This window comes from Vidua chalybeata, chromosome 2 (genome assembly GCF_026979565.1).
Source record: "Vidua chalybeata isolate OUT-0048 chromosome 2, bVidCha1 merged haplotype, whole genome shotgun sequence".
NCBI lineage: Eukaryota > Metazoa > Chordata > Aves > Passeriformes > Viduidae > Vidua > Vidua chalybeata.
The window spans coordinates 81,901,027-81,914,564 of record NC_071531.1 but is presented as its reverse complement, the minus strand read 5'-3'; the positions used below and the strand labels follow the sequence as shown (position 1 = coordinate 81,914,564).

General features: G+C 41.2%; 1 protein-coding gene across 1 annotated transcript in view; it reads right to left on the bottom strand.

The window, feature by feature from the left end:
• Positions 1-13,538, bottom strand: part of FAT3 (FAT atypical cadherin 3) — a 334,025-nt gene that overhangs the window by 19,507 nt on the left and 300,980 nt on the right. Inside the window, exon 23 of the mRNA XM_053935206.1 lies at positions 8,783-9,251. Within this exon, the coding sequence (XP_053791181.1) occupies positions 8,783-9,251 (469 nt within the window). The remainder of the gene's footprint in view (positions 1-8,782; positions 9,252-13,538) is intronic.

Here is a 13,538-nt window from a genome sequence, read left to right as displayed (position 1 = left end):
TTATGAGGTTCACATACCTAGTGAATATAGCATATTAAGCAACTAAAACAAGGAACCTTCCTGCCATTAATACAGCTGCAGTTAGAGCTGAAATGGTTGAGTGCAACTCAATTCAGTGTCAAAATTATTGGCAATCAAGCTGATATAGTGGAAATATCATCTCTTAGTGGTGAGCCTTTTAAATGTATTTTTAAAAACTTTATCTATACATCTGGAAAAAACCCCAAATATTTGTTTTAAAAGTTACTCTTTCTGCAAACATGGCAGGAATTTCCAGCACAGTTACAAGGAAAAGAATTCATGGAAACAGTATGGAAAAACCCAGCGGAGGCATAAGAAAAACAATTCTACATCAAGACTCCCACATCTTTTATGTCCTATACGGTTCAATTCGTCTTGTTCAGCTACTCTAATTGAATTCTTTCATGAGGACAAGCTTTTGAGAATAAACTCAGAACCAGACTTGCTGGCACACTCAGTCAAGAGTTCAATATTATTTCATTGAAGATAAATGAAATAGATACTCAAATATCATGCTGTTTCATTGTCCTGCTACAAGAAGGGAGACAGACACACTGATCTTTCCAAGGTTACAGAGTTAAGAAGATAAATTATTCAACTTCTGGGCTTCCCAAAAAGCATGTTCAGTCAGCATCAGCAAGATGGGCTTATTTCTTTTTGTGTCTTAAAAATATCTCATTCGGACAATGTGAACAGCTTTCTGGACCTATAGTGATCTGGGTCTGAAGAACTACAAACCTGTGACTGTAGGTAGAATTCACAGCATGAATAAATAAGGCTGTTTCAGTGCTTCCTTTTTATGACTGAACAGTGACATCTATAGTTCAAAAATTTACACTAATGTTTTATATGTTTTTTACAGTCTCAATGAGTTTAAGCAAAAGGAGAATGTTCAATTCAAATATAAACCACTTTATTCATAATCAGTTCTGTTGTCTTATGTAACAGCAAAATATATGTTATTCCATTTGTTATCTGATATTTTATAAACTTCCATAACTCTAAAGTGATGTTAAAAGCCAAGTTTCTGTTGCTTTTTAACCAAGTTCTCAGGTGCCAATCATTTGAATGATCGGCAACAAAGCCTTTGAATCACTTTCTTTTCATGTCTTGTGTTTGTTTCAGCTAAGTTCTAAGTTCTGTAACATATTCTGTTTACATTTGTTCTTTATAGAAAACTTGAGAAGTACTGATTTGATTAAAAATGTATTTTTACCACTAACTATAAAAAAAACATGGATTTATGCATTTTATAGTAAGAAGAGATGAAACTGAATGCACCAGATGGGTCAGAGCCCTGTTCAGCAGTGTATGAATAGGACCAAAATAAAAATCTGCTTCTGAAAGCCTACATTTTTCACACAATTTGATTTAATTATGGTGGAACACACATCAGATATTAGAAGACTACAGTATTCACTATAGATTCTAAGGATCAAAGTTAGAAATCAAGAAGGCACTAAGACAAGACAGTATTAAATTACCATATTTATCACTGGTGTTTCCTCTCATTGGATTCACTGCCATACACCTGCCAAGTCCAATCCACTGGCAAAAGATACAGAACTTTTCCATGACACACATGCTCAGAGCTGCAGAGCGTTCACCCGGGAGGTCTCCAACACAGCAAAGCATATGTCAAAATTCATGGAGTAGGGAAGAGAAGAGCTGATATGATGGCTCAGTAGACAGCATATAGCACTCAGCCAGAAGACCTGCCAGACCTTTCAATCCTTCTCCAAAACTCCCAGCAGAGGCTGTAATTTTCCCGGCTACTGCATATTTTAGCCATATGGCTGTGGACAAAGGCAAATTGTGAAGAAAATCTCTCTGGCTGGGAGTGCATCTTGGGTCCAATAAAGGAATTTTATTACATTTTTAATTTAATATCCTGCTAATGTACCATTCCTTTCTTCCCTCTGGTTTAGAACAAGAATAACAAGCAAACTTTTCACATTCAAGGATGAGAAAAGGCTCAGTGTCCTGTCGTCTCAGCAAGGGATGAAAAATCTCTTTTAAATAATGTAGGGCTTGATCCTGTTCACAGTGAAAACACTGAAGTTTTGGAAATTCATCAGCATTTAAGATCATACAGTCCATCTGAGCTTCCTCTAAGATTAATGAATATTTAATTCCTAGAAATGTTGATCCGCACTCTCCAAGGCAAATTTTGTGATGTCACCACTGTATTTCTTCAGAGGGAATCAGTGGAAAGAGACAGGAAGCTCTGGAAAACACCTTTGAAAAGCTTCTGAAACATAAACTTTAAGAGATTTAGAGATTTTAGAGGAGCTAAGATTTTAGCTAGAGATAAGCCTTACTAGAGTTAATTAAAATAAAGGGATTTTGTAAGTAGGCCTTGATGAAGTTAAGAGTTAGTAGTTAACTAATAATTGATTGCTTGTCAACACAATATTTAGTTAGCTGGGTTTATAATGAAGAATATAGAAACTGACAGCTTTTAGGAACATAAGACAATTGTTCTGAAATCTGTTCTGAAACCAATTGAAGACAAGGAATGGGAGTTCTACCAAGAGTTCATTCGTCATATTAGCATTGAAAAGGTAGAAAGGTCAGAATGAGGAAGACTTCATTTACTTCCTCATTTTGGGACCCCTCCCCATGAAAGGGACCACCGACCCATTTCAAGGAACAAACTACGCATGCTTAATAGCTTTTGAAATGATTAGCATACGAAGCGAGGAATGGGATGTACCAAATTATGAATATGTATTTGTACTTTGGATATTCAATTCTTGTGTGGATAAAAGGACTCTGTAATCATCTGAAAGGCGCAGTGTGTATTTGGGAGCTATCCCGCACGCTGCCCGGCGTTGCAGTAAACATACACTTTCTAACTGCAAACTGTTAGAGATTTTTTGTCCGTCACATTTGGATATTGGTGCTAGATCAATATCCATATTTCTTTAGTAAATCACTTCTAGGGTGGGACCACAACATTCTCAGCATGTACCAACAGCTGATCTAAGAGCAACAACAAGCTATGAACAACAATACAGCCTTTTTACATTAACAAGTCCTGCAGAGCAGCAGCAGTGGGTCTGTGGAGCCAACAGCTGATGCTGAGGACCCTCAGCATGTGCAGCTCAGGGCTTTGGAACTAGCTGTCTTCCAATTCAGCCTGGTCCTGCCCTCCAAGACCTTGCCTCTCCACAGTGGGAAGTGAAGCCCAGGGAGAGATGATGATCAGAAGATTTGCATCAAGCATCATTCATGACCTGAAACATTATGTAGACATAGGTCTACACATTTTCTTGGGCTTATTGGTTGTTTTATAAGGCTTCTCTCATGCTCCTTCATCAGTCTGAGTCCCCTCTACATAGTTAAATCTCACCTTCTTGCTGTGACTCAAACAGCTGCTCTTACTGCTCTCTTGGCATATCCCTACCCAAAGGAAAAGGTGTTTTTCACCCCAGACCCTACTGAAGAGCAACATGCAGTAAGACAGGACACTACACAGGCTCCCTGCCTATACCTGTATTTGTTTGGCACTTAAGAAGCAGAGGCAGCGGCACAAGGCAGGCATGGTGCCATCAGCAGATGGGCTGTCATTATGTAGCGAACATCTCCGCTGGTAGCATTCCCAGCCTGAGCATCTGAATGTCTGTCTATCCCAAGGCTTACTTGGCTTTATTAAAGAGGATGCTCCAAACTGCCGCCAATTTTTTTTTTTTTTTTTTGGAACATGTGTATGCTCCTATTTCTATCTATCCCATGCAAGACAGGCTGGCTTTAATCTGTTAACATGCTTTAGTTTTTCCATTTGTCTTTCTGTGTAGTTTCTCTCCCTGCTGTGCAGCTAGACCTGACAAACTCAATGTCCAGAAACAGCCCTGCCCTTGGCATTGACCACACAGTGTTACACACGAAGTTAACTGATGACAACTACTGTAGGTGAAGAGGACCTCTCCCAGCATTTGCATTTTGGTAGGTCTATAGTCAAACCAGGCCACCTTCAAGCAGTGTGTATTCTTCAGCCATACAGAGTCCTGCCACTCCAGATTTAACTTATCTGTCTTCAAACAGATCATTGCCTGCTGCCACTTGTTGGTATGAAAATAAACCTCAGTCTTTGCTGAACCAGTACTTTCTGGGAAGATTGGCACGTACATGCTTTTACATGGGAATTCAAGAACAGATGCCTATAATCACTAGATATTAAAAAGATTAAACACCCCTAGAATTTCTAAAAAAGCTTTAAAAAAATAATTGATGTGCATTTGTTATACTCACATCACAGTATGCTGGGTGTGTGAAAAAGCAAGATCAAGAACATTAGTAAGACCAGGTCAGTTCTGTGGTATTATTACACTGATTTTTCCCTTATTTCTTTTTTATCAACTCTCTGATCCCCCAAACCAGCTGTGAGTAATGCTGCCAACAGCATTTAAAGCATGTATTAAACCCACCACCCAAGTGCCATGTTGCATTTTCTCCTCCCTTTGGATTTTAGCTCTGTTCATGAAAAAAAAAAAAAAAGAAAAAAGAATAGAAGAAAAGTGAAGAGTGGGGAAAGCAAAATGACTTTATGTCCCCACACTCTGCCCACAGTCCTTGACTCAGTAAATATTTCTGCTCAAATGCTTCATGTTCAAATAAAATTGCCTACTCATATAAGCCATTTACTTTAATCAAAGCCAGATGTATATAGGACTGATCAAATTAAAAGGAAGTAACTATACTTATAATTGCAGGCTTTACAAGCATGAGGTTTCTCTCTGTGGTTGAAAACCTTGGTGCACTCTTTGCATGCGATTACAGTAAAGCTTTCTATTGCTCAGATTGCTCATACTGTTACTCATGCAGATAAACATACATTTACTATTGGCAGCCCTGGAAGTGCCACACTATTATTAAGGTTGTGTGACATTTCCCATTTTAAGACCTCATATTCAGCAGCTTATAGCTTAACCGCACTTTAAACACTTGGTTGAGTTTTCTTGGCAAATTTCAGTTCAAAGACCCAAGCTGTTTCTGAAAGTCATGCTGTTCATCAGGTTTCAAAATGCTAACTTTCTTTATAAATAGCTTTACTGACCCATACTTATGGATAGAGACTGGAAAGTCTGGAAGAATGTGGCCATACTTCAGGGCTGTGGTTTCCACTGTCTCCCAAGAAAATTGTCATAAGACTGAGTATGTCTCTTTCTGCTATGAGTCTCTTGAGCTGTCAGATCCAGTGAGTGGATTCCCCTCTGCCAACCTCTATTTAAGCATGCATTGGATCTCCCCATGGGGTCTCTGGACATGCAGTCCCCCCTCTTGTACCACTGACATCGCTTGGTCAACACTGTTGCCTGAGAGCAAGCAGAGATTCATGTCATGGTTGCTTTCTGCTGGCTCAGAAACCAGAGTTTGAAAGCAGAGAGGCTTTTCTATACTCTTGGAGTTCCCACCTGAGCTGTCTGTGCTCACTCATACAGGCTGAGATCCACATTCTGCTCTGTTCCATATGCAGAGAGGTCAGGCAGAAAAAGCTACTGTGGGTCAGCTTAGCCCTGTGCCAGCCCTGCTTTGGGGCAACACCTCTGTGGGGAGTCCTGAGCTCTGTGCAGCCTAGGCAGAGCCCTGCCCTGCACCAGGTGCAGTGAAGCTGCTGGGACTGTATCCATCCAAACCCTGACAGCAGTGGCACGGACACACTCCTACTGCATACAGAGCACTTCCCCAAACAGGGCTATGGTATGACCCTATTCCCATAATCACAGGATGAAGTGAAAGGCAATTGAGGCAACTTTTTAGGAATGGTGAACAGGGCAGTAGGCATTTCTACTGAAAGGAAGATTTCAGGAACAGAGATAGAATAGAGAATCTTAGATTCTCTCTAACAGGAACACTGTTAGAGAGGTTTGTGTCATAGATGCTCAATTTATGCAAATCATATGCAAATTAGACATGGCCTCTTTGACTTCTGGTACGTAGCCAGCAACTCTTTCATGTTATAATGTTGGGTAGCCTTTGCTTGACTGTTTTCTTCTAAAGTTATCTATAAATCTCAGCTTTCTTTTTCTCTCTCCTAATTTTCTTGCAAAGCACAGTAGGTTGTCTGTAACTACAAGGATGCTAACAGTATGTGAAATCTGCTTTGTAAAATTTGAACTAAAGGGTTTATTTATTAAAACAAATCTTATGCCAAATACTCTCTGTTTAGGAAAAGGAACATTTTTCTCCAAAAAAACTGAAAAAGGAGGATAATATCATAGAAAATATTAGTCAAGAGATCCTGATGCTACTGAATGCCCTGTGACTGCGAAAAGGACTTTTGCATGGTACATTTTTGCATTCTTCCCCTCACCAAAAATGAAAAAAGCTGCCATTTCATTATTAAGAAAATTCTTTAAAAATGAAGTTATGTTTTTTTTCTATTTTAAATTGAAGTCAGCTGCTAACATCTATGTCAGCAAGTGCAATGGTTGATGGTTCTTAAAAGCACGCTGCAATTTGTGGCTCTGCAACTAAAATTTGCAATGCTGTTGGACTCTTAGAATTTAATTATGTGGCCTTTCAGCATTTGGAGGACACTAACAACAGAACTGCTTTGCCTAATGGAAGCAAAAATGCCCATGCCTTCTCCTTAAGGGCTAGGCTGCAGAACCACTGACATACAGTCAGGGCCCACTGCACTGGAATTATGGCTTTATAACAATCCTTTATTTACACACACTGCTGAGACAGTAAAAACAGCAAACAGATTTTTTGACGGCAGGCAGCCAAAACATCCCTGCAGGGCACATGCCCCTCGCCGAGGCAGGAACACAGGCAAGTTAAATCAGTTCTGTGACTGCCTTCCAGCAGCAAATTTTGTTGATGTGAAAATGATATTTGCCATCCCAGTAATAAGATGGGTCCAAACTTCAGGGCTGCTTGTTTCTCCCTTACCCTTTGTCTCCCCTCAGTTTTAATTGGCATGCACATGGTACTGGGAAAAAAAAGAATTACTGTAAGGAGTTCTGTTAGAAAGGTTTCAATTTACTCATCATGAGATTGCTGAGCAATACTGTAAATAGACTCAAATAAAATCAATAGAAGGAACTGTTCTCATGCTTCCTAGGATGTGAGGTGAATGGTTAACCTCATTTATTAAGTAGGGACTCTGAATCAAAGCCATCATACATACGTTCACGCACATACTACAGCCATATTTCCTAGGAACTTCAATAATCATGCTTAGCAATTCTTCCAGTGGCTGCAGCATCCTTCTGTCTCAGAATTATTTTCTTTTGCCCTTGTTGTGCAGCCTTCCTTTTCTCTCCTTCCCTTGGTAAATAAAGACCCTTAAGGACAAACACGTGAGCAGCAACATTTCTCCTCATGACCCAGAACACATCCTGGATTACCAGGGCTGTGCTTCATTCCTTCTAACTGTCTTCCCATTTCTTTCCATCAACAGCAAAGCTGATAGCATCCCTGATGCATCATTTGTGATAGCATGGGAGAAGAGGTGGCTGAATCAAAGCCAAAGCTCCAGAGGGGATGCTAGCTGAGACAGCCCAGCATGGACAAATCCACATTTTCAGGACTTACTTTATAAGAGTGGGCCTATCCAACTGAGAAACTTATCACAGTTTTGCTCAGATCTTACCACATGTCAACCTTGAACAAATCTGAAGTTTAGGCCTAAAAAAATCTGTGTGGTGGAGGGGACAAAGAAAGGAAATATGAGAGTCAGGCTTAAACTAATGAAAAACAGAAATAATAACTATGGGTGCAAGGGAATTGCATGGACACATTAAAGCAGAAAGCCCCGGGACAGTGGTTAAATGCTCCATAAAATAAGAGTTTAGGAAGGAACTTCCCTAGAGAACCATGACCAAAACTCACTGACAGTAAGTGGAGGGAAAGCTCTGAACTTGCAGAAAACCTCTCTGTTGAGCAACCTCCTTTTCAGAGGAAGTTTTATTCTGCCAGAAAAGGTGTGCAATGCTGCATGCTAATACAGTATAGGGAATTGGAAGGGAAACTCCTACACTGCAGAAAGAGAATTGCCCAAGAGGCAATGTTCTACATGTGTGCCATTTGCTTTTCTCCTGCTAACATGCTGACTGTTCTGGTAACTTGTGCACTGCAGTAAGTCACTGGTATCAAATGACACAAACCACCACATAACCACTGGATAGGAAACTCCAACACAAGCACAGTCTAAATCTACGCCCTATAAAATTTGGATAGTATTACTTAGACCTTAGAGCACTCAGGCCTCCGAGAAAGCTGTAAAATACAGTTCAGGGGGGTTTATAATGAGCCCAACTTGCTATTTTCCATGCAGACATGTAATGAAATTACTCACTTCCAAAAGGACGAAGGTGTTTGTGGACAGCTCAGTAATTATTTCTGACAGCTTCGGAAACAGAGTAAGGCAACACTGCTGTTACATCTGTGATGGACATTTCAAATCACCATCTTTGTGTACAGCCCTCAATGCTATAAAGATGCTGTAAATGGATTCTGAAAAATCCAGCTGAACATTACAGTAATTGTAATTCTATTGGTTTCTATAGAAATAGGATTATACTAACAGCCAATAAATCAATTTCCTCCTGGAACACTAATGCAATAAGAAGGGGCACCATTTCACTGTTATTTATAGAGCAAACAGCTTTTACCCAATTTGCAATACCTATCAGAGTTTTATAGAGTTCATGAGATTTTTCAAGCATGTTGCTGCATTAAACCATCTCTGGCAATAAATTACAGAGGAAAACGGGGAGGGGGAAGCCCATAAAGTAATGAAAACATTTACCACCAGATGGCACAGCAGTACAGGTGCCGCCGTTCTGGCAGGGGTGTCTCTCACAGGCATCGGGATACAGGACGCAGCCGAGCTTCAATTCCGTCAGGCCAACCACTTCTGCGAAGCTGCTGCGCTTGTTCTGGAGTGGCAGCTCGTTGTTATTTAGGACTACTGAGTCCAGGCAGCCCTGGAAGCCGCTCAGGACCTGCGTTGTCCTCTTGTCAGTCAGGCTGCGGACGTTATCCACTTGGACTTGGGCGCCAAAGTAGACGGAGCTATCTGTGCTGAGCGTCTGGAAGTAGAGGGGGGCTTTGCGGCGCTCCACGTAGCTGTCGTCCAGGGACAAGCTCGTGAAATTGCGGTTCAGCTCCAGGAAGACCGAATGCCAGCTTCCATCGTTAACGGCCCTTCCAGAAATTCCCAGGATTCCTGGGCCACTTCCACAATCCAACTGGAACCAGAGTTTTCCATCGACAATCTGCAGGAGGAAAACAGAAATCAAACTGCTTCGGGCACTCAGCTGTCTCATAATATGCTCTCACAAAGAATCTGGAAGCACAGAGAACTTCTAGACAGTCTCTGCACACTGTTAAAGCTGCTCTCCTACATGACACTAGAACAGCAAAAAGCTGTGCCTTTACCATGAGCAAAAAAAAATATAAGGTGGAAAATATCAGCTTACTTCAAATTTGCCCAAAGCCAATTACTGCAGGAAAACTAAAAATACAGAAAATCATATGGGTGCAGAACACAGGTGAAAACCTGGATAATTTTATGTTTTACTGAACAGGATATGGACTTGAGGACCCTTGCTCTGCTGTCGAACAGCTGTGTCTCTCTCAGCAAGTCCAAGAGCTGTGATTCTGTTCCCAGTGGCTGATGTTATCAGAAGGATGGTCAGGGCACAGGATCACCTCTTGGTGTTTGAGAGGCTTGTGGCAAAGTCAGTGTCCATACTTTCAGCTGGTGATGTTAGGTACTCCGCTCATGCAGACATCCTGTGCTTCTGTAACTTTAAGGAGCTCTCAACAAGGTGTGGCTTTGTCCCTAAACATCCTAAGTTCAGCATCACTAATTAAACAGTAAGATACTCGTTGACCAAAAGTCAGTTAGTTCCCAAAGATGCAACACAACCTGCTCTGTGTATACCTCACAGATGACATAAGATGGGTCTTACTTTTCTTTCTTTCCTAATATTTATGCTGGACTCATGGATTTAGAGAGTTTGTAGGGGATTTCTCACTCTCCCTCGTCTCCCTCACCCATCCCAAGTCCTCGTAAACAGAAAATCTGTGCTACCCTGCTGGGGCAGGCAAAGTGCAGAGTGAGGGAATGGATATAAAGTGCTGCTTTCCTGATTAGCAGTTTACCCAAAGATTTTAGGTTTCTCTAACAGATGGCATTTAAGTTTAAAATGGCTGACAAGGTTGGAAATAATTTCTTATGACACATTAATTGGATTCAAGTTCTCTGAAAGCTCTTCCAAGTATTTTACTTTTATGACATGCTCTAGGAAGTATTTATTTCTGCAAATCCCGTTTCGAGACAGTTCTGTCCCATTATTTATCCCCCTGCAAAGTTCAGGTGCTGTGTCATTTTTCATCCTTCCAGGCAGCTCACATTGTCCTCTCACTCGGGTATCTGTTACAGAGACTGACTGCTCCCCCCAGTGAGAGCAGAGTTTCCACAGCTGTCAGTGCAAGAACCCCATACAGCTTTGGTGGCCTGCTGAATTGGAATGGCAAATGCAGATGTGAGGACGCTGCAGTGTCCATCTGCCTTTGACCATTTTTAGCCATTTCTAGCATTAAATCATGTCAGGTGAAGACATCCCTTGGCATGTGACTGTGTGCTCAAACTCTTCTCAGACAGGTTCCCTGATGTGGCTTGAAGGTAAACAGTCAAGTGTTAATCTACAGGAGCAGACCGTGCTGTCATGCCATTATCAGCATTTTTTGTCCTTGGAGGTTGACAAAACTACCCAGGGAAAAGCTAAAGGTAAAACCTTGAGATCTGTAGATCTTTGGATCTCCTTCTCCTTTGCAAATCCTTGGTTTCTTGACTGGCTGACTCTGAAATGGACCTCAGGCCAAAACACACAGGGCAATCCAGGGATAAACCACACCAGTCCTCTGCTCAGTGATTGCTTGGCAGCATGGACACAGAGGTGCTAAGCATGGGACAAGTTCCCTAAGGATGCCAGCTGCCTGCTTACTCTGCATAGTATGAGAGGGTGTAGAGGAATAGAAGGAGCCAAGGGAAGGAGCTAGAATTAGCCCCTGCTATGAACAATTGGCTGTTTTGCAGTCCCTGATCTGTGGGATGTAATGAAACTGAGAAGAAATCAGATCTATGACTGTAATACGTGCTTAAGGGATTGCTTGATTCTCCTACAGCTCAATCAAATAAGGCTAATGGATGTATAGAATAATGAGTCTGGATAATTTTTCATTAAAAACCATTTTCTTAAAGGACTCAAAACTCAGCTGTAAACAGTTTCTGTAGATTGAAATTGGGTCTGTTAAAGCAGATTCTCAGGAGGAATCTTGGTAAACAAGATGCCCTGATAAGCAGAGAATTTTTTCTCTCCAGAGATGGAGCAATAGCTTCTTTCCTCCCTGTGCAACAAAACAGTCCATAAACATTGAAGGTGCTGCTCAGAAAGTGTGGTCTGTCTCACCAGGAATACAAATCAAACAGAAAAATGCATGCCAACATATTACACTTTGAAAAACAGCATCACTGGATAAGCAGATATCTTGCTGCTTACTCAAAAGGCTTTTTCCTATGGAAACTCTTCTACTGATTGTGTATAATATACATATACCTCCCCTATGACTACTTATGTCCTGAAGGACCTACTGCCTTCATGTCTATTCCTCTTACTCACAGAACATGTTTTTCCAATTATCTTTATAAATACAACACCACATTTGAGCACCTGGGATAAATATTACACCATTTGTATACAGGAAACTATGATCTAAAAGATTTGCCATTAAAATATGTTTTATACATCTTTCTCATCCACTTTTATTTCTTTTCACCAGCAGATGATCTGACATATATAGTAAATATATATTGTCTGAAGGGTTAAGTTTCCTTCCTGTTATTGAAGAAACACGAGTAACCTCTAACTAGAGTGAAAGATGGAAAGGATGGTCTGATGCTTACAGTACTAGCCTAAGACATGACAGATCTGCATGGGAATCCACACTCTGCAACATTCTTCCTCTGAGATCTCAAGCAAGCCATTAGTTTCAGGTCTCCATCAGTAAAAGGGGGATAACGTAATTTCCCTACCTCACACCACTGCTTTACAGATACATACATTAAAGACTCTGTGACATGCCCAGATACCCCTAGCAATGGGACCATAAAAGCACTTTCATTAATCAGATAGTCACAGGCCTTGCTGTAGAGGGGCTGGGAGGAAGTATCTGTCCCTTGATGGACCTTGAGGAGGAGTAGGGAGAACAGGAAGAACAGGCAAGGAGCAGATGCTGCAAAGGCCTCCACTCTTGTGTACTTAGCAGCTGGACTGGCCAGGCAGGGAGAAGAAGGTTTTTCCACCTAACAGGTAAAATTGCTGTCCCCACTTCTAAGCACAAAGAATTCAACCATCACTCAGCAATTAATCCCTGTGACTTCTTGTAGCCACTGAGATGTCAGGGTCACTGCTCAGTCCTCAGAGGGGGTTCTTTGATTATAGCCTGGACCTTGGTACCAAGAAAAGCTGAACTTCAGGCTAACTGAGGGACATTCAAAGAAGAAATATGGGCATCCAATGAATACCCAGAATCTTGTCCAGGCTCAGCAGTTATCCAGACCATAACCTCAGTGGCATGGTTGGTCTGGTTGAGAGCTGGTAGCATCAGACTGTCGGTCCAGCACTGAATGTGCGGTGTTGCTTTCTTTATCCATCTGTGTAGCGCAACACTGCAGAAAGCCTGAGTTACTCCATCTCACAGCAAAGATATGCAAACTTTGCAAGCTCTCACCAGTGCAGCCCATGGCACCAGCAGAGACGCTCTGTACCATGAAAGCAGAGAGATACTGCTTCATCCTAGCTGGGCAGAAAATTCCCACGAAGCTTCCACTTCCCAGAGCTTTCTAGGCTCAGGGTTTAGTTACAGTTTCAGTTATAACAACTATGACAGGGAGATTAATGTACACTTAAGTATATATGCCACAAGATTCCTTACCTGTAGAGAAGTTAAAAGAACAGTGAAGACTCCAAAAGCTGATGCAATCTGTTACATTTCAACAATTTCATTCAATGGGCAGAATGGAGCCAAACACATACTGTAAATTATGTTAGAATATTAGTCTGGCCAAGATGTTTGGCTAACATCCATATTTGTGTATCAACATAGGTAATAAAATGATCAAATGGTTCTTCTGAGACCACCTCCAGCTCACACAGTCCATCTGCAGTCAAACACCATGGATACAACATGCTGCCTCCTAATCTATCTGGGGAAATATTTCGTTAGCTGAATTGCATTTCAGGTTTGTTTGTGTAAAACGGTGTATTTAATTAAAACATTATTCGTTTCAACTCCAGCCACAACTGGGATCATATCCAAACTTCAGTCCTATCCAGCATAAGCCATGCAGCAGTAATGCATTAAAACGTGTAATACACACTTAACTAAACCATGCAAAGTTTCACATTAACTGCCGGGACCGAAGAACATATGCTTGCCTTTTATCGTTTAGCTGCTATATTTATGGCATGATGGAAAGTCTTTCTTTACCTATT